The sequence below is a fragment of the Rhynchophorus ferrugineus genome, unplaced genomic scaffold (genome assembly GCF_030347505.1).
Source record: "Rhynchophorus ferrugineus isolate W39M unplaced genomic scaffold, kcgeb_rfMv2 rfM6, whole genome shotgun sequence".
Classification (NCBI taxonomy): Eukaryota; Metazoa; Arthropoda; class Insecta; order Coleoptera; family Curculionidae; genus Rhynchophorus; species Rhynchophorus ferrugineus.
In genome coordinates this window covers 7011340-7031812 of record NW_027472585.1, presented here as the reverse complement: position 1 = coordinate 7031812, position 20473 = coordinate 7011340, and the positions used below count along the sequence as shown (strand labels likewise).

At 32.2% G+C, this 20473-nt stretch overlaps 1 protein-coding gene and 1 long non-coding RNA gene across 3 annotated transcripts; one reads left to right on the top strand and one right to left on the bottom strand.

The window, feature by feature from the left end:
• Positions 1-103: 103 nt before the first annotated feature.
• Positions 104-704, bottom strand: LOC143198580 (uncharacterized). Its single transcript, XR_013006246.1, has 2 exons — positions 297-704; positions 104-227 (listed from the first exon to the last, which is right to left on the bottom strand). It is a non-coding gene; the product is annotated as an uncharacterized LOC143198580 (long non-coding RNA).
• An 8012-nt stretch (positions 705-8716) lies between these two features.
• Positions 8717-20404, top strand: LOC143198579 (phospholipid-transporting ATPase ABCA3). 2 transcript variants are annotated; one of them, XM_076407900.1, is made up of 21 exons: positions 8717-8851; positions 10731-11055; positions 11223-11450; positions 11510-11637; positions 11698-11990; positions 12526-12769; positions 12827-13006; positions 13053-13259; positions 13326-13771; positions 14342-14507; positions 14591-14808; positions 14867-15024; positions 15087-15178; positions 15236-15576; positions 15743-15982; positions 16049-16325; positions 16383-16508; positions 17742-17993; positions 18879-19616; positions 19671-20122; positions 20182-20404. In XM_076407900.1, the coding sequence occupies exons 2-21, from the start codon at positions 10736-10738 to the stop codon at positions 20212-20214; spliced, it is 5139 nt and encodes a 1712-aa protein (XP_076264015.1). In that variant the 5' UTR covers positions 8717-8851; positions 10731-10735; the 3' UTR covers positions 20215-20404. The 2 variants fall into 2 exon arrangements, with proteins under 2 accessions (XP_076264015.1, XP_076264014.1); XM_076407899.1 differs by lacking the exon at positions 8717-8851 and adding an exon at positions 9825-9980.
• The last annotated feature ends 69 nt before the right edge of the window (positions 20405-20473 follow it).

Sequence of the window (20473 nt, the reverse complement as noted above, 5' to 3'; positions counted from 1 at the left end):
TTTAGATAATATTTTTAAAAAAATTGTTGGGCATGTTATAAGAAATGAATGATAGTATATTTTTCACATAAAGCGAAATACCAGGTGAAATGAAAAAGTGAAATAAGAAAACAGTATTTTTACCATTATAATAGAATGAATACTAATGAATATATGAAATGAAAAACAAGTGAAAATATGTATAGGTTGATGAAGGGGGTAGACACTACTGCAACCTTCCTAGTAATCTGAAACCAAAAAAAAATGCTTATCTATCTAGAAGTGATGCTATAGTACAAAGTAAAAAAAAAGCAAACCATTTTTTTCGCCAAATTATGGCTCTTCGAAAAAAAACGACATTTCTTTACTATTTTTGACATTGCCGACTTTTTTTGTAGTATATAGAGAGAAGTGCGCTCGTATCTCCAGTAAATCGATATAATAGCACTTAGAATATCTTATCAACCGCCACGAAAAAGGCAGTTTCGAGAAAAACGCGTTTAAAACTTTGTTTTTAGATACCACGTCACTAAAACAGCTATATCTCGGAACATAATTTAATTTTTAAAACATACTCTTAAGGATACATTCTTAAAGACTTTTGAAATTTAAAAAAAATCGATTTTTCCAACTTTGTTAACATGAGTAAACTAACATTTCTTCGAAAAATGAAAAAAAATATCCTTATTGATTAGAACATAGAACCTAGGCAATATTTTCTTGCATAAAACTAGGACAAACATACTGTATACCGTTATACATCGATACTGTTATCCAACATCTGGAAATAACCAACTTTTTCCAGGCAGGCGCACATTTAAATTTCTATTTGTTTGAGGTTTGGATTTTCTAACCTTTCCGGTTTATTTATTTGAGCGAGTCGAGAAAATGTAGGTGAACTGATTCGTTTTACCCTTTCCTTATCTACATCATAGAGATTGTCACAATAAATGGTAAGTTGGTCAATAAAAACTCGGATGATTAATGAAACTCAAAACATTAATAATCGTTATTAATATTACACTGATTATATGATTATTACGTTTTCTACAAATTACTATACGTTATTGATTTGGTTCTGTTATCTATGGCTGCTAAATAATTTATTTTTCAGAAAAATTAATGAGAGTTAAAAGTAAAACTGACAAAATATTTATTACAGTTTAATTAGTTTTGTTTACAAAGCGGTGCAGTACTGAAAAAAAATAGAAAATTGGGTATGAAATAAATAAGCATTTTTAAATACATTTTTCTATTAAATAAATATCACAAGGAAAAAAAATTCCTTATATATAAAAATAATTAATATTTTTAAAACCATTTTTTAATATTCATCCATAATAAAGAATTATAAACTGTGTCTTTGTAAAAATATATTTGCAATAGTATATGTGTAGAAACTCTTTTAGTATATTTTTCTTCAATTAAGTAAAGTTCAAACCAAAATACTGCTGTTTATTATTTCTCTATGACATATGAATATGTGCTGCGAAAAGTTCGTAGCGTTATTTAATAAAATTCAATTGATTTTTCTGGTGTGATAGTGAAGATATTTAGTGCAAAAATTTTTTAACACTAGCGATCTTCACATCACTTGGGATTAATAAATCAGTATGTATTTCCCAAAATAAAGTAAAACTAAACTACTTAAGCTAAAGTTAAACATACACTTATATATTATACAAGTTCGTGTGCTTTCTATTTTCCTGCGTGTTGTCTAGTAGCTGTATTACTTAAACCTTGTTTTAAGGCGAACTCTGGTATCACTTCGTATATTTATTTGACTTTGAGGTCATCGTACAACCCTTCGTTGGTTACGTAGCGATAAGTATTGGTAATTAATCGTAGACCTTTGTTTTGGCTGCGTTGGTTTACTAGTAGGTTTGATGTTTCAGTACAACCCCCTTTATAAAGTATACCCCATAGGTCCAAATTGGCTTTATGATTGACCGATAAACCAATCTGTTTAGATTTTTAGATCAAGTTGAGAGTATCTTTCCGACTAACTAGTACAGTTGCTTAATTTTGAGTTTAATCGGTTCTGCCTTTCATTTATGTTTAGGTTTCGTCAATTCGCCGTAATGCAAAATTAACATGGGTAGATTAGAAGCTATTAAGCTGTATTTTCCAGTCTCTAGTCCACTTGTAGATCTTGTTGACTGCTACTTTTTCTACAGCCTTAGGCAGAGAAATATATTTTGCCATAATAACTATGTCGTTGACAAATCCAAGTACTGTTTCTTTTGTAGTCATCAAACAATAAAAATCTTGTGAGACGTCCATAATATTGCTGGGCAGTACTTCTTTTCTTCGAATGCCTTTTCACCAACCGCTGTTACTCTGTATGCTTGGTCGATTGTCGATTGGTAATTTCGAAACCCAAACTGGAAACCTGATATTTCTATAAATTGTTTAATAGGTTTTAATAGTAATTTCTCAAGTAATTTTGATATCGCAGATAGCAACACAAAGGGTCTATAAGATCCAACTTGTTCTGCCGATTTGTCGAGTTTTGTAAGCATAATTGTTCCTTAAAATTCAATCTTAAAACCTTAAAATATTCCGAAATATTCTTCAATATCAAACAGGCATATGTATGTTATGAATACGTATGTCAACATGATGAGTTCTTTTCGTGGCAGCTCTTTCAGTAACTCAGGTGAAATATCATCAATTCCTTTTTAGGATTGAGGTTGTCAATTTCTGTAGCAACACCCATTGGAGAAATCAGATTTAAATCTACATTGGGCTGCTAAATAGAATTTGTATCTATTGTAGATTTTATATCATTCGTTTGGAAATAATTAAACTTTTTCATCGTTGCGTGGAACCCACTCATTTCTGTCATTTTTGATAGGCAGTACTCTAATAATTGGTCTATTTAATCTGTTGCCCAATTGCTTTCCATAGCGAACACTCTTTTTCTGCTTCCGGGCTTGGTTCAGTTGCATATTTTTCGTAGCAACTCTGTTTATATTATTTAATCCTTTGATTTAGAATTTTATAACGATAAAGCTTGTTTGAAATTCCAGCAACATGTATTCATTATGATTTATTTCTGCCCGAAACTGTATTTTAACTTCGAATATGTCATTTGGAAGCAACATTAAAACCAAAACCAAAAAATGCGTTAAAAAATATTCCATAGTTCATCAAGAGTCAGAGTTATAACTAAATCATAAATAACAATGTGCATAAATAAAAAAATATATATTCTCATGTTAAAATAGCCTTAAATTTTCAGCTGTTATTCAACAACTTGAATGATAGATAAGAAATAGATGGCGTAGATCTTATTGAACAACCTAGTGTATATTTGAAATTTATTCAAAATAGTTGAACGTTATGAATAAGATATATCTGATGATTCAAGGATTAGCAGAATAAGTGAAACATAAATAACAACGCGCGTAAGTGAAATATATATTCTGGGTTTGACAGGAAATTTGATAAGGCGTAAATATTATCAGTTGATAATACTGATGGCATATGCCTTATTAATATTTCGATCACACAATTGTGCAAGTCATTTTCTCATATTTCGCAAAGCTATTATTAGGAAACGATGATTCTTCAAATTTTTCAAACTATTATATATCTAAACGTTATTCCGAACAAATATAAAATAAATAAAAAGGACTATTATAATGTATATTTTTCCCTTAAAGAAAAACAAACAAATCAATCAATAATACGAAGGTTGAGATATTTATTTCTGTATCTAATAAAGATCGTCGGTTTGGCTGGCGCAGTGATCAGGCATTAAATTCTGCTGGGTATGTTTGTGATTGCCCAAGAAGATATAATGCAAAATCCGACGAAGAAAATCATCCCAGCCACGTTAGTAAGGGCTGGGTAAGATCTCCAAGTTGGTCACTCACCAGTTGGAAAAGAATCTCAATGTTAACCTAAAACACACGGGGAATTCCACGACATACTCCAGGAATGACTTAAGAAAATTGGACTCTTGGTAATGCAAGCCCGCATTGACGCCCAACAAAGTGCTCGACCCTGTATTGTCAACAATAGAATCTATTGAGGATTGACAAAATTGACATTAATAATTTTTAAAAAAGCTGCTTCCTATTTGGTTCAGAATTGTAGATTTACCTTAACATTCACTGACTTACCTTATACTTATCTTATATCCTTATATCGTATATATAGCCTTATCAAATTTCTTGTCAAACGCAGAATATATATTTCATTTACGCGCGTTGTTATTTATGTTTCACTTATTCTGCTAATCCTTGAAACATAAGATATATCTTAGTCATAACGTTCAACGATTTCGAATAAATTTCAAATATGCACTAGGTTGTTCAATAAGATCTACGCCATCTATTTCTTATCCATCATTCATGTTGTTGAAAAATAGCTGAAAATGTAAGGCCATTTTAACATGAGAATAAATATTTTTTCTTCATTTATGCACATTGTTATTTATGCTTTAGTTATGTTTAGTTATAACTCTCGTTCTTGATGAACTATGGAATGTTCTTTAAAGCATTTTTTGGTTTTGGTTTTAATCAGTTGCATATATATATATATATATATATATATATATATATATATATATATATATATATATATATATATATATATATATATATATATATATAGATGGCGTAGATCTTATTGAACAACCTAGTGCATATTTGAAATTTATTCAAAATCGTTGAACGTTATGACTAAGATATATCTTATGTTTCAAGGATTAGCAGAATAAGTGAAACATAAATAACAACGCGCGTAAATGAAATATATATTCTGCGTTTGACAAGAAATTTGTACAAATTTTTACAAGAATATATATATATATATATATATATATATATATTACCATTACATATTGTCGGAAAAATATGTATAATATATAATTTTTTTCTTCAAATGTGCCATTACATAACAATACATAACATATGATATCATATTTTTACTATCAGTCAAGTATAGTAACAAGCTTTTAAAACAGTCTCTCATAAGTTGTTTTTTAAATATATGACTTCATTACAATTATTGAATAAATTACAATTTTTTTTATTAATTCCTAATGGATTGTATTTTAATTTGTTTATTAAGTTCTATCTAGATAAATAGATCTTTACAGCTTATCCAGCTTCAACACCTGCAAATGTTTAAGAAAAACAATAAGTCATTCAAATTACAAAGTCTTAAGAAACTTTGTCAATATTTATTAGCGCGCTATCGAGTAAACGAATCGAAAGCAAATATAATCAGAGCACGGCACTCATAATATATATATATATATATATATATAAAACATACAGTGTTATCAACTTTTCTTAGATTGATAGATTAGATGAGAAAGACCTGAGAAAGTGACGTTGTTACGTTCTGAAGTCCTCCTATTATATTTTAAAAGTGTAATATTAAATCTACATGTTATTATTATTATCAGAAAACTGTAGTAAATGTACAGATTCAGATTTTCTAACTAGCTACTGACTTTTCTGACAATCTGCCAGAACTAACTATCCTGACAGAATGTAAAATAATTTTAGCAAACCTGTATAAATCATATCGACCACCTTCTGCTAAATAATTAAAATGTATGAGCTATTATTATAACTTTTTTGAAAGCTTTATATTTAATTAAATTGTTAAAGCTTTCCACGTAAGCCGATTGGTATTGTTTGCAGCCCTATGTCAGTCAAGTTTCGTCAGTGTTACGTTTTGTTGTAACTTAATTTAAGAAAATTTAATTAATTAAGACGAGACATGAAAAAAGTAATGTTTTGTAGAAAATCATTAGTATAGTTAATTAGCTTTTAGAAACATAAATAACGAAAAACCATACAGCAAAATGTATATAACATATATACGTATTATAGTAGACAGGTAATTACATAGGTTGTATTTTATGAAAAACGACGCATTGTTCACTAATAACATACACAGATATAGAAATAAGCAATTATACTTATACTCCAACATATCGTAGGTGCAATAAATATTTTCGTTGGAACAAAATCAATGAAAGCACCAATTGACATACGAATTTTTGTTACCTTCGAATTTTGTATAAATTATAACAGGTTCTCTAATTAGGAAAGTTTGGCTATGGAAAATTTAAAAACGGTCTGCAGTAATACTGGAGAAAAAGTGCCATCGACCGCTGAAATAATAAGCTGAATCGGTGAATCTGTAGGAGCATTGACTTCTCTAATGATAAGAATGAATTTTGTATAAATTATAACAGGTTCTCGAATTAAGAAAGTTTGGCTATGGAAAAATTAAAAATGGTCTGCAGTAATACTGGAAAAAAAGTGCCATCGACCGCTGAAATAACAAGCTGAATCGGTGAATCTGTTGGAGCATTGACTTCTCTAATGATAAGAATGAATTTTGTATAAATTATAACAGGTTCTCTAATTAGGAAAGTTTGGCTATGGAAAAATTAAAAATGGTCTGCAGTAATACTGGAGAAAAAGTGCCATCGACCGCTGAAATAACAAGCTGAATCGGTGAATCTGTAGGAGCATTGACTTCTCTAATGATAAGAATGAATTTTGTATAAATTATAACAGGTTCTCTAATTAAGAAAGTTTGGCTATGGAAAAATTAAAAACGGTCTGCAGTAATACTGGAGAAAAAGTGCCATCGACCGCTGAAATAATAAGCTGAATCGGTGAATCTGTAGGAGCATTGACTTCTCTAATGATAAGTGTGGAAGAGAACTATTACAATCAAGAGTGCCAAATGTACCGGAAAGTCATTACCGGTTTTTCTAACGATGTTTTTCTAATATGTCGCTACACTTAAGTATGTAATGTTATGACTTGACACATATGTTACTTTATTCTACTAACATCGAGCTTCAAAGCTATATCATATTTTACAATAGTAACACGGTCATAGATGTATACCTCTTTGAAAATGTCAAGTTTCGTGTCTGCATTACTTTTAATTTTCCTATAAGCTAATTCTAATCGTTTTCTTTTATCGCATGCATTAGTTGTTTATTGTTCCTCAATTATTGGTTGACCAAGGCATTGAAATGTCTGAAACAAAGATAATCAAACCAATTGTGAAAGTCATATTCATTTAAGCACATATCGCCTTAAACACCACACAATTTTCGATGAAACTCTAGGAAGAAAAAAGCAAAATATGACCTATAATATTACAAACATTTTAAAAATATTACTACTTTTTAAAACATATCGATATATTTCTTGGTTGTTGTAACAAAAATTTCGATATATTTTTCTCCATTATATCGATATATTTTTGAATATCCAATGCCAACATCCCTAGTATACTTCATCAATAGTAGTACGGGAGCTAGCAACGTAGCGTAAACAAGAATTTCAGGTAAGCTGATGTTTTGATATATCATCTTTTTCACTCTCTTGGTCAGCACCCTGGAATATCTGGCTGACGGCAGGGGTTGCGTTTACCAGTGCACATCCTATCTGTACAGTTACAAATACTCAATTTTTAAATTAATTAACAATGGATAATTTTTTTAATAGTAGGTTTAACAAAAATATTTAATTCATTGCGAAATATTTTTACGATTGTTTACAATGTGCCAGACACTTTTTTTATTTATAAAAAAAATCAAATTATTTCAGTTCGGCTTGATTTTTATATGGCATTATTTAAGTATCAAAATACGTAAGATTAGTACACCAGACAATAATTCTATTGTTAAATAATAAGGAATACTGATTCATAAAATAGGTATGTTGAAAGAGTGCTGTCAGTAGGGGTGGCGACCGCCGAGAAAAATATCGACAAATCTATACGTCGATATTTTCAAAAATATCTATACATCGATTTATCGATATATCGGAGAAAAAAGATATTGATATTTTTTTTGCAATATATATGGATATTTTTAATAAACCCTTACAATTCAGTACCAAAATTATTATAAAAAACATTTGAAATTAACAACCAAAATAAACTAAACTTTAAAATTTAAAAACCAATTTAAAAAGTTTATTAGAAATAATTATATGGTTTTTTATAATGTTGAAGAAATATATTTAATTATTTTTAAAAAATTAAAAATATCGATATATCGGTCAAAAAAATATCGGCTAAAATTATCGATATATATCGATGTTAAGCCTATCAAAAGTTATTAAAAAGTGATCCATTCTAAATCTAAAAATTGCGTATTCTGTCTACAAGTACGATGCGGACTGGTAAACGCAACCCCCGCCGCAAGCTAGATGGGCCAGGTGCTGATCGAGAAACTGAAAGAGATGATATGTCAAAAGATCAGCTAACCTGAAATTCTCTCTGAAAAACGTTGCTAGCTCTTAGACTATAAGTTCAGTTATTAGGAAAAACCGAAATTATTTTCCCAATCTTATAAAACTTAACATATATTTATTATGGATGTTATCTTTCAAAAAAATCATGTTGTTAAATTTTAACAAAAATGATGAAATGAAAACTAAAATGCCACCTGGACATCCTCAACTTCTTACCTATATTATTCAATCTTCTGTGTTTTTCGTATTAGTTATCAAGAAAAATTATTACGTATTATATTAAAATAATAACAATACTTTTAACCGCGGTTGTGCTCCAAGCATATCAATTGAAATACTCGCGATTGTTTCATCAAATTTGAATGGATGACATCGTTAGGCTCATTTTAGATTGGCAGTCCAATATTATTATATCTTATCTAAAACAAAATCATCCCATGCGCCATAACATTGGAAACAATTCGATGCAAAAAACAAAAAATTGTCAGTCTAGGATTGAAATCCGCCAAAAAAGGTACCGGTCGCAGCGCGTCATGGTTAATGTGCCTCTGTAATTAATCACCGGTAGTTAATTCATCATTAGAAACGGTTTGTTAACCAAAGACGTAAAGTAAAAAAAGGTAATTTTTGTTTTTGAAAAATAACCGTAAATATTGTCTTGTCAGCCTGAAAATTTATTAAACCCATTTCCGCAGAATCCGTAAAACTGTAATTAAAATTAAGTTTCCAATAATTGTCATAAATTATCGGTAAGATAAAAATGTTATGTGTATTCTACATAAATTTGATAATATTATAATAAGATAGGAAATAGGTGTAGTTCTAACAACACATAATAACCATCTAATCTAATCGTAAAACTTAAAACATATAATATAAAACATAGTGTTAGGAACAAAAGAAATTGACAGACACATTAATACAACGTTGAGATAAGGCCTTTAAAATAATTCAATTAATACTATATAAATTGAAACAAAATATATTCTTAATTAATTTTATTTAAATAAGGTTATTTCATTTTCTATTTCACATTTTTATAAAACTTATCTATTTAAAGTAACCAGTTATTTTAGGATAATTTCAATAGAACACTTGAATCGCGAATTGGTATAAAATTTTATCAACAGACAACATTTATAGAATATTTAAGAAATCTAATCGCATTAAAATATTTCAAACAATTATATTTTAGCGCAAATATATCTCATAAAGTATTCTACTATAAATAATACGACTAAATTAAATTATATATTTGAAATTCTCTAAAATTCCAAAAATACATAAATAAGGAAGAAAAACCTTGAAAACGTTTCCTATTATACTTGATCAAAAATGTATTAGAAATTATTGGAAATCAAATGTTATTTTCCACGTAAAAACGTTTTGAATAGAAAATAATTGTCTTGTATAAAAACTTTAATATTTAATATATTATTTGCGTAGACTTCCTGTAACACAATTATGCTGAATTATATTAAAATGGAATATTTTTTATTTTTTCCGTTATTATGATATCTTAAATATATTACTATTAAAATTACCTATGTTACAATTTTATTTGTGTCTCTAAAACAGTTGATGTAAAACTAGTAATATAACATCAATGCGCATATTCATCAAAACTATAGCATATCCTAACCTCTATTTGTTTTTGTTCATATTACGTTCTAATGTCTGAATCATCGCATTATAATTACGAATTGATAGAAAATGTGGAAGATGAAACCGTTTCTTCGCACTTTTCAGGTAATTTTTTTCCATAATACGTTTAATTATTCACTTAGAAATAATAATTATCGGATCCCTACTAACCCTAAACTCTGTTATTGTTTCGTCTCACATTGGAGAGAGAGGCGTTTACTGAAAACGTTTCGTCATTCTACAAATCAAGGTCGTCGATAACATCACAAAAGCAGAGGCGTATTTTTTTCTAAATAACTATCACGCAAATCTATACAATTAATCGAATATATGAACCGATCATTGACTTAAGTAAACAGAAGCCTATTTTTCTGGCGTGCCAAATGGCCCTATTAAAGATAACACAAATTAAAATGTATTTCCAAAATAAATATATTACAGATTGTTTTTTATCAACAATTTAGTTGTTTGCAATAGATGATATAATATTTATTATAGGTATCTATACAATGTTATTTATAATTAAAAATATGGAAACAATATAAATCACCAAATGAATCAATTATACTTTATTTATAAATAATAATATATAATATAGGCCCTGCCAACCTAAAATTCAAATACTACAAGAAACATTATAAAAATACTCATGTAACAGTAGTTTCCATTTTATGCATCAAATTCATTAAAATCAACAAGTCACCATTGTCACATCTGACAAATAAAAAAATTATCTCTCAACGAAATTTAAAATAGTTAATAATAATATAAAAATGCTTTATAAATCGATATATTTTAGCTATGAAAATAAACCACTTTTTAACAACTCAATAATGGACCGTTTATACTTTTCAGAAACCATGGGCACAAAACTGCGCAAGTTTCTGTTGCTCATGTGGAAAAACTGGCTGTTGCAGTACAGAAAGCCGATTCAGACACTCATAGAAATCCTAGCACCCGTTCTTTTCTCCATTTTATTAGTGCTGATCAGAAGCTTGGTTGATCCAGAACCGCACGATGCGGTCATCTACAATCCCTTCTGTACTTTCACACCACCGAGTAATATGAGCCTGTCCATATTAAGTGCTTGCAATGTTTCAAACAGCGGCAGCAACCTAGCTCGCTATTTAAAGAAAATGAAACAGGCAAATAGCGGGGAAGACGATAGTGACAGCGTATTGTAAGTACATTTCAATTTTCTATGAGAATATATGAGAATTCAAAAATACACCAGTTTTTGGTACAAAAAGCATTAGATAACGGAACTTCCTTAGGTTTTAAGTGTTTGTCATTTTAAAAAAATCGCATATAAATAATAAGATCATTTGATTTTCTATTTTGTTTCAGCGGTACATATGAATTGATTTACTCTCCACAAAATGATGATGTGGATGAAATAATGAATGCCATAACGTTACTGAATATTTTCAAAGATGTTAAAGCATTTAACAATAGTGAGTCTCTGATAGCATATTACACGACTCAAGGAAGCAAGAATATATTTGCCGGTATTTCGTTTGATGGCCACATTATAGGAAATACTAACCAAAGAAATAAATCCACCATTAGTTTACGGTATGTATTTATAATAATAAAATTCTAATTAATAATCAAACTACTGATTTGAATCCTAGTTTTCCTGCTGAACTCAGATCAACGAGCGCATCTCTGGAACAAAACGACTGGCGAACGAATTTAATTTATCCGGTGTATCAAAGTAGTGGCCCGAGGACGCCTGAAAACCAAACTGGTGCAACTCCAAGTATTATTGTCTACCGCAGTACTGAGATCTTTATTTATTTATGTGCTCATTACTTTTTAGATTATTTTTTGGAAGGTTTCCTCGCGCTACAACACGGTATATCATTCCTAGTAATCTTACATCAAAAGGGAATTTTAACAAATATGGCAGATATAAGCAGCATTTTACTAAACGATGATGTACCTAAACTTCCATTTATCTATATGAATAGGTTCCCATACGCAAATTGGCAAGATGATCCATTATTAACACCTTTAAAAAGCTTTGTCGGTATAATATTCATGCTGAGTTTTGTATACACTTGTATCAATACTGTGAAAGCAATCACAGCTGAAAAGGAGAAACAATTGAAGGTTTGTATGATAATAGATTTAGCTAAAGGTCTAACAAATAGATCTAATCTCTAAAATGTAGCAAACAAATTTACATAATTCTGTAAGAGAGGTTGAAACTGCTCTTTCATTTTTTTATGGCACATCTTGGAATTTTTTTTCTGTTTATCATAATTTAATAACTGTATTATTTGGCGTTCTGTTAACGCAAAAAAACTTTGTGTGGATGTCTGAGTTTTAATTTTTAACAGTTTTAAGTGTTTTCTCGGACTGGAAGGAATGCGATTTAAAAACGCATATAGATATTCCATCACTGTAATGCTAGAATGCTAGTGACTTGGCAAACATAAAGAGATACTACCTGAGAAGTTGTGATCTGTACAGTCTAAACCTTGCTTGTTATTACTTCATTTCATAAAAAGAAACGTGAAAATAAGCACTCAGATTTTTGTCTTAAATCTTAGAAGATCTACAGTGGCAGATAAGGGATTTTACCATATCCTCCGTGAAAGAAACTTAAATGATAAAGCATTATAGGCTAAAAAATTATTTTTAGGAAGCAATGAAAATTATGGGTCTACCAAATTGGCTTCATTGGACTGCTTGGTTCCTGAAGACTTTCAGCTACTTAATCGTCTCAATCATATTGATGGTTATTATGCTAAAAGTTAGGTGGTACAAGAACACTGATTTTACCGTTTTCACGTACGCAAACCCTATGGTCATTTTGCTATTCCTGTTTTTCTACATCTGCGCAACTATCACCTTCTGTTTCTGCATCAGCGTATTCTTCTCTAAAGGTACGCAAACAATGTTAAACCTTAAAACAACATAATATTTTTTTCTGTTACTCATAGCAAATACTGCAGCAACGATAGCGGGCCTAGCATGGTTCTTATCTTATGCTCCCTATGGTTTTATGCAGCAGAATTACGAATTTTTATCATTAAGTACTAAACTGGGAACCTCGTTGGGTGCCAATACGGCGATGGCGTTTGGATTCCAACTGATACTGATGTTTGAGGGGACAGGAGAAGGTAGTTCGATATTACTGTGCTTCTTTGAACTAAGTTGATTTTTCAGGTGTTCAGTGGAATAACATATGGAGGACTATTACCCCTGATGATAACTTAACATTAGGACATCTCATGACCATGTTAGTACTAGATTGTTTCATCTACTTGTTAATAGCTTTGTATGTCGAAGCAATATTTCCTGGTGATTATGGCATACCGCAGCCCTGGTATTTTCCTTTCTTAAAGTCATATTGGTGTGGCAAAAATTACATAGGTAAAATATCATAATAATTAGTTTAATTATCCTAATTATTACTATGATTTCAATAATTATTATCAGCCGTAGAAGATTTAAACCCATCGTCTCCAAATAGCAGCGAATTTTTCGAGAGCGAGCCGAATCTCAACGTAGGAATTCAGATCAAGAACTTACGCAAAGTATTTGGAAATAAAGCGGCCGTTAGAAATCTGTCACTCAATATGTACGAGGATCAAATCACGGTCCTTCTAGGCCATAATGGTGCAGGTAAAACCACCACTATGTCCATGTTGACCGGGATGTTTCCCCCAACTGGTGGCACGGCTCTTGTTAACGGTTACGATATAAGAACAGATATAGATGGTGTGAGAAATAGTCTGGGATTATGCCCTCAACATAATATCATCTTCGATGACTTAACTGTTGAAGAACATTTATATTTCTTCAGCGGTCTGAAAGGCCTGAGAGGTCAGGAAGTTAAAGATGAAATTGATAAATATGTCGAGTTGTTAGAATTGCAGCCCAAGGTAACTATATTATTATATTATATTATATTTATATATTATTATAGATCATCAGGATGATATTACAGTTTTTATAAAAGCACTCATACTCATGCGTATCATTATTCTTAATTACTGCAAACCTATTTTTATCAATATTTTAATTACACAATTAAATAACCCAGCCAAATGATAAAAAATTATTATTAGAGCATTTATTGGGATGGCAATTTTAGCCAAAAAATAATTTTTAAATGCACAGTTATGTAAACGAGTGTAATTGGCGTATATAGAGCAACTCCACCCCACAGGATATTCACAAGGTGGCAATTAATTCACGAACGACATGTTCAAACAAGATGGCGCTATGGGATATATTTTGCATACTGAGGGTATGGTTATCTCTAGGCAGAAGTGGCCAAGACCATACGATTTGCTCCCTGTAGAGTTTTCCTTAGAAAGCTGCCTGAAGCCAATAATTTGCCAATCCTCTAAAATCAATGGCATCAGCCACTGATGCAGTAGAGCTTGTTTCATTCAATTTGAAAGTCTTACCCTTACTGAAAAACGCTACATTCATGGGTGAATTTTTAGAGAAAACACAAGTCCAGTACATTGTCCGGAGGCATGAAAAGAAAATTATGTGTCGGTATCGCATTATGTGGTAAATCAAAAGTAGTGATGCTAGATGAACCCACAGCTGGAATGGATCCATCTGCTAGGAGAGCTCTATGGGACCTTCTTTTAAAACAAAAAAGTGGTATGTTGAACAAATCTAACACAAACTGATTACTAAAAAGTTGCATCAGTTAATTTATATTTATTTTTGTTTGTCTGTTTTAGGACGAACTCTACTTTTAACGACGCATTTCATGGACGAAGCCGATCTTCTTGGAGACCGAATTGCCATCATGGCGGGGGGTGAGTTGCAGTGTTGCGGCTCTAGTTTCTTCCTTAAAAAGAAATACGGAGCCGGATATCATCTGATCATGGATAAATCGGTTCACTGTGACCCCGCTAAAGTAACCAATCTGTTGCGTCAATACATACCCACAATTGAGGTAATCCAAACCAACTTTTCGGGTAGACATTTTTAACTTTTTATGCTGTATTTCGTAGGTCCATAGCAATATCGGATCCGAACTGACCTATCTTCTAGTCGAGAGCCAATCTTATTTATTCGAGAAAATGCTCAAAGAATTGGAAAATCATAGCCAACAACTTGGGGTTAACAGTTACGGCATATCGTTGACGACCTTAGAAGAAGTTTTTATGAAGTATAAATTTACGATTATTGGGTTTTTTAACAGTGTTATAATATATCCTTTATATTTTTTAGAGTAGGAGCCGATCATGGTCAAGAAGAACTATACAATTCTAATGATTTGGAATTAAACGAAAAGACTGTGTTTGAAAACTTGCAAACCAAAGGTGAATGAATTGAACACTTTTTGGTAATAATTATTTTTTACATTTTTTCCGTTATAGTTGATGTAAATTTGGCACCACAACAAGTGTCAAATACAAAGTTTCTTATAAACCAATTCTTGGCTATGGCAATGAAGAAGGTGTTGTCCACTTTTCGATCTTGGGTTCTTCTCGTCATTCAGATTTTTATGCCAGTTATATTCTTAGTTTTGGCTATAGTGATGGTTCGCCAGCAAAGTCAGTTTGATGATTTACCCGCCATGCCTCTGACCATCGATAAATTCGATTCGCCAGTTGTATTAGTCCAAGGCAACAACAACCCTTATCAAAATATATATGAGAACAATGCTGGACGGGCAAGTCAGACCGTAAACAGTATCGTCGACACAATGTTACAAGTGGTAATGTAGTTCCTTAATTCTTATTATGATTCAAATTAGTAACAAAAATAATCCATGCAGTGCTATATATATGCAATCATACTTTAAAAAAAGAGCACTAAAATCAATAAACATTGTTAAATCCACATTGATATTTTAAGAGTACCTGCCACTTTTTATTTTTCAGACGAAGAATACTCCATCAACAGCAAAGAGAAGCTATGTAGTTGGTGCCCAAATGGAAGACATTCCATCAAATACATATTTTGACACAAAATTAACTGCTTATTTCAATAATGATCCATACCACACCCCCGGTGTCACTTTGGGGCTTGCTCTAGACGCCACCTACCAAAAAATATTAAATTGTACTAATTGTGGATTAGAATTTGTCAATCATCCCCTTCCATATAGTTCGGAGTCTAAAGTTAGTACACAGGCTGCAACTGGAAATCATTAACTGTTCGTGATCTTTCGTTCTTTTCTATTTTAGATAAACCAAATATCAACAGGAAATAATATGGGCTTTCAACTAGCTTTTAACATCAGCTTTAGCATGGCATTCGTTTCGTCATTCTATATACTATTCATAGTTCGCGAACGCGTCTGCAACTCAAAACATCTACAATTTGTCTCTGGAGTGAAAGCATACGTCTTCTGGATAACTACTCTTCTCTGGGACTATCTTACTTATTTGATTACAGTAATAGCGCTGGTGATTACCTTAGTCTGTTTTCAGGAAGACGGTTTTAAAACATGTGCTGAAGTTGGTAAACTTTAAATGCATTCAATATTATTAATTGTATAATCTTAACTAATCTTTTCAGGCAGGCTATTCGCGATATTTGCATATTTCGGCTGGTCTATGTTACCGATGATGTATATTGCTGGATATTTATTTGATGTGCCGTCGACAGGTTACACTAGAATGACACTTTTTAGTATCTTCACAGGTAAAGTATACTATTGACTACATATTTTCACAATCCTATTTTGAAGTTATAGAGCATTGAGACAAGTTTTGACAGTCCAATATCTGGATTAATATGGCGAGTGGAGTACGTTTTCTTAACAATTGCCATGTCTTTTGACTCGTTGGCGACATCTTTATGCTTGATTTTCTTCTCGCAATGAGATGATTTCAAATCGCTTGAAAGAGTAAGTTCCAAAGTTTAAGGCAAATACATCTTCAGTTTGGCAAAGATTTTAGTCCAATAACGACTCAAACTTTTCTGGCCGCATTTCACAGAAGAGATTTTAGATTATGATCTTGACACACTGTTGCATCGTTGCAGTCAGGGGTAAAGACATTTTCTTGTCATCCAATGCCTTTCTATGAATGGTACAATGCGTCTATACACATTCCGGCGCTACCACCTTTACTCTTGGATAAAGCCGACACACTTCTTCTATTCAATATTATTTTTGTTGATATAATCATTAATCAAGTAAAATATTTCTTGGCATTCTTTGCCATTGGCAAAAAATTTACAAAACAAAAACTCAATAGTATTCTCAAAATCATATCGTAGAAAACATATCAGATTTGCATTATCGGATATGTGCTTTCATCTATTTGCACGGAAAAATAATGACATGATTTCAGATGGCTTGCGGCTGTTTTTTCAACGTCATCTGCTATGTCCAAAATCCTACGCTTTACCGTGTTATTCGATAACGCTGACGGACTTATCGTGCTTTGCTGTTTTTTTTTCGTACAATCGAGATATTTCAATTTTTAGCAACTGAAGTATTATCTTCTTAGTAACATTTGGATAATTGAATTTGGTAATTAATTGTGAAATTTCATAAGAAGCCAGGACAAAATTATGAGCTTGAGTTCTTCAAGATATTGTCGGATCCATGACCCCTTTTTATTTTTAAAGATTCATTTACTTGTTCATCGTGCTTGCGTTTGTTGAAATCAATATTAGAGTTTGTAGTTGGCTGTACTGACTCACTATCACTCAACTGTTGGATTGCGACCCAGTATTTTATTTTAATGGCCCGGTGCCGGGATGCGACCCAGCATATAGGATAGCACTGAACTATAGCAATCAATTTCTCCTAGCCGGATTTTAACTTGATACATGTTTTTATATTGTAATATTGCCAATGTAAAAAATACAGATGAATAAAATAAATTCTATTTTCTTTAATCAAAATACAATATTTTTAAATTTTAGGTGTTGCAGCATTCCTAATAGTCCAAGTTCTTGCAACTCCTGGCCTTGACTTAGAACACATCGGAAATGCCCTTCACTGGGTTTTCTTAACTGTCCCACACTATTCCTTAGCAACGGGAATACGTGATACTTACACCTTGTACTATTATAACAAAATATGTAACGATATTTATGAACAGTGTTTGATAATTAACTCAACTATTACATATGATGAATGTATTCGTGCCGTCCACGCAGAGTCATATTGCTCTGGTAAGATATAATTTATACGAGGGTGGTTCAAATATGATCGAGACAAATACTCTGACACCTTTATTTACTATTGAAAAAAATTACAGTTTTTCTAGGTATTTATTCTCACTAGTTACGCATTTTGTCCATCTTTCCGGAAGTTTTTTGATACCGATATCGAAGAATTCCTTGGGGCAACTCGGACAGCCATGTGCGCACGAACTCCTCTACCTCGCCGTCGGTGTTGAATCTTTGGACAAGCATGTGGTAGTCGCAGGGTGATAAATCCGGACTATAGGGAGGATGTTCTGTAATTTCGATATTGTATCGAGCGAATCGCACTTCGTGCTGATATGCTCCTCCGTTTCGAGCGATAAACAGGTTTCACGTGTGTTTTCAGAAAGTTAGAGTGGTATGCAGCATTAATGGTACGTTGGGTGCGCAGGAAATCGAAGTACAGGACGCCCCGCCGTTCCCAAAACACCGTACACAGCACCTTACCCGTGGACGTGGTTGTCTTCGCTTTCACTGGCGCCTTGTATGATTTGGCCCATTTAAACACGGCAGCCCTACTCAGGCACTTACTACCGAACTGATTTCGAAAATGCAGAACAATTTCCGTCTTTTTAACGCCTTCTCACACTAAAAAACGAATAACAATACGTTGCGCTACGGCTGTCGGAAATGACGTTCACTCATGATCCTAGCACGCGCGTGAAACATGTGCTCCCGACGAAAACTATGCCACACTGTTCGTAAGGGACCCAGCTATCACATACTCAGGCCACGACTTTCAAAACATGCATGCGCGCCATCTACAGCGTTTGTCTCCATCATATTTGAACCATCCTCGTATGTAATTTAAATGTAATGGTATGTAAAAATATGTATGGCTATATTTTTCAGGTTTGGATGAACACTATTACAAATGGGAATCACCCGGTATCGGTCGAAACGTTCTATTCTCCTTCAGTGTTGGTTTAGTGCTATTTATCGGCCTTCTTGTGGCGGAGTATGAAATATTTTCACGAATAATATTCATGATCAGACAAAAATGGTTCCCCAAATATCCCATAACTAATCCAGAGGAGGACAGTGACGTTGTTGCTGAAAGAGCAAAAATTACAGATACCCCCGAACCGGATCTTTTCCACTCCTACACTATGGTCCTGAAGAACCTTACCAAATATTACGGAAAATTCCTGGCAGTTAACGGTCTACATCTTGGAGTGAAGAAATACGAATGTTTCGGCCTGCTGGGTATAAACGGAGCAGGAAAAACAACCACGTTCAAGATGCTGACGGGTGACGTATGGATCACTCGAGGTGATGCATGGATTAACGGAAGAAGCATTAAAAGCAATATCAAGGAAGTGCACAAATGTATTGGTTATTGTCCTCAATTCGATGCTCTCTTGGATGATATGACGGCCAGAGAAACGTTGGTGATGTTTTCTTTATTACGGGGCATCCCCTACGATTACTGCAACTTGATAGCGGAAAAACTGGCTACCGATTTCGATTACTACAGGCATCTGGAAAAGAGGGTTAAAGAATTAAGCGGTGGCAACAAAAGGAAATTGAGCACATCGATAGCCTTAATTGGTGATCCACCAGTTATATATTTAGATGAACCTACCACAGGTTAGTATAATTATAACAAATTATAATAAAACTGCTGATGAAAATATGTTATAGGAATGGACCCAGCTACCAAAAGATACCTGTGGAACGCTCTGTGTAAAGTCCGAGACAGTGGAAAAACAATCGTTTTAACATCACACAGTATGGAAGAGTGCGAAGCTCTTTGCACTCGTTTAGCCATAATGGTCAATGGAAATTTTAAATGTCTAGGTTCCACACAACACTTGAAAAACAAATTTGCCGAAGGCTATACTCTCACGATAAAAATCAAAAAAACAGAACGTAGTGGTAGTGAAACACCTCATAACACCAATGACATAGAAGGATATATTAAGGAATACTTCCCCAAGGCAATCTTGAGAGAGAAACACGACGAACTGTTAACTTATTATGTTATGGATAAAAGTATACCTTGGTCCAGGATGTTTGGTATACTAGAAGAAGGAAAGAAACGAGAACAACTAAACATTGAAGATTATTCATTAGGACAAAGCAGTTTAGAACAAGTAATTTTCAATTAAAGTTACGACGTCCCCCAGATTTAACTTTTTTATTTATTTTTCAGGTATTTCTTACATTTACAAAGCATCAACAGTAATATGTGATAGTAGTTTTATTTTATTGATATAGAATAGAGTATTATTTGCTGACAGTACATACAAATGCCTTAGGAAATGTGATTATATATAGCTAATATATATTTAAGTTGTAAAACAGTTAAATTATCTATTAAAAAAGAGATGTATACATTTATTTTTCTTAAAATATATTGCATTTCTGTTATCAAACATTTTTTTCCTTCAAAGAAATCCCAGTACCATTTTGCTACAATCGTTATCCCAATAATATATTACATC

Excerpts from the sequence above, each read along its gene's own strand:
- LOC143198579 (XM_076407899.1), top strand. The coding sequence starts at position 9,905 with ATGTCTGAATCATCGCATTATAATTACGAATTGATAGAAAATGTGGAA. Across the intron at positions 14,508-14,590 it reads TCTTTTAAAACAAAAAAGTG|GACGAACTCTACTTTTAACG; the intron begins GTATGTTGAACA and ends TGTCTGTTTTAG. Across the intron at positions 19,617-19,670 it reads TTTAGATGAACCTACCACAG|GAATGGACCCAGCTACCAAA; the intron begins GTTAGTATAATT and ends AATATGTTATAG.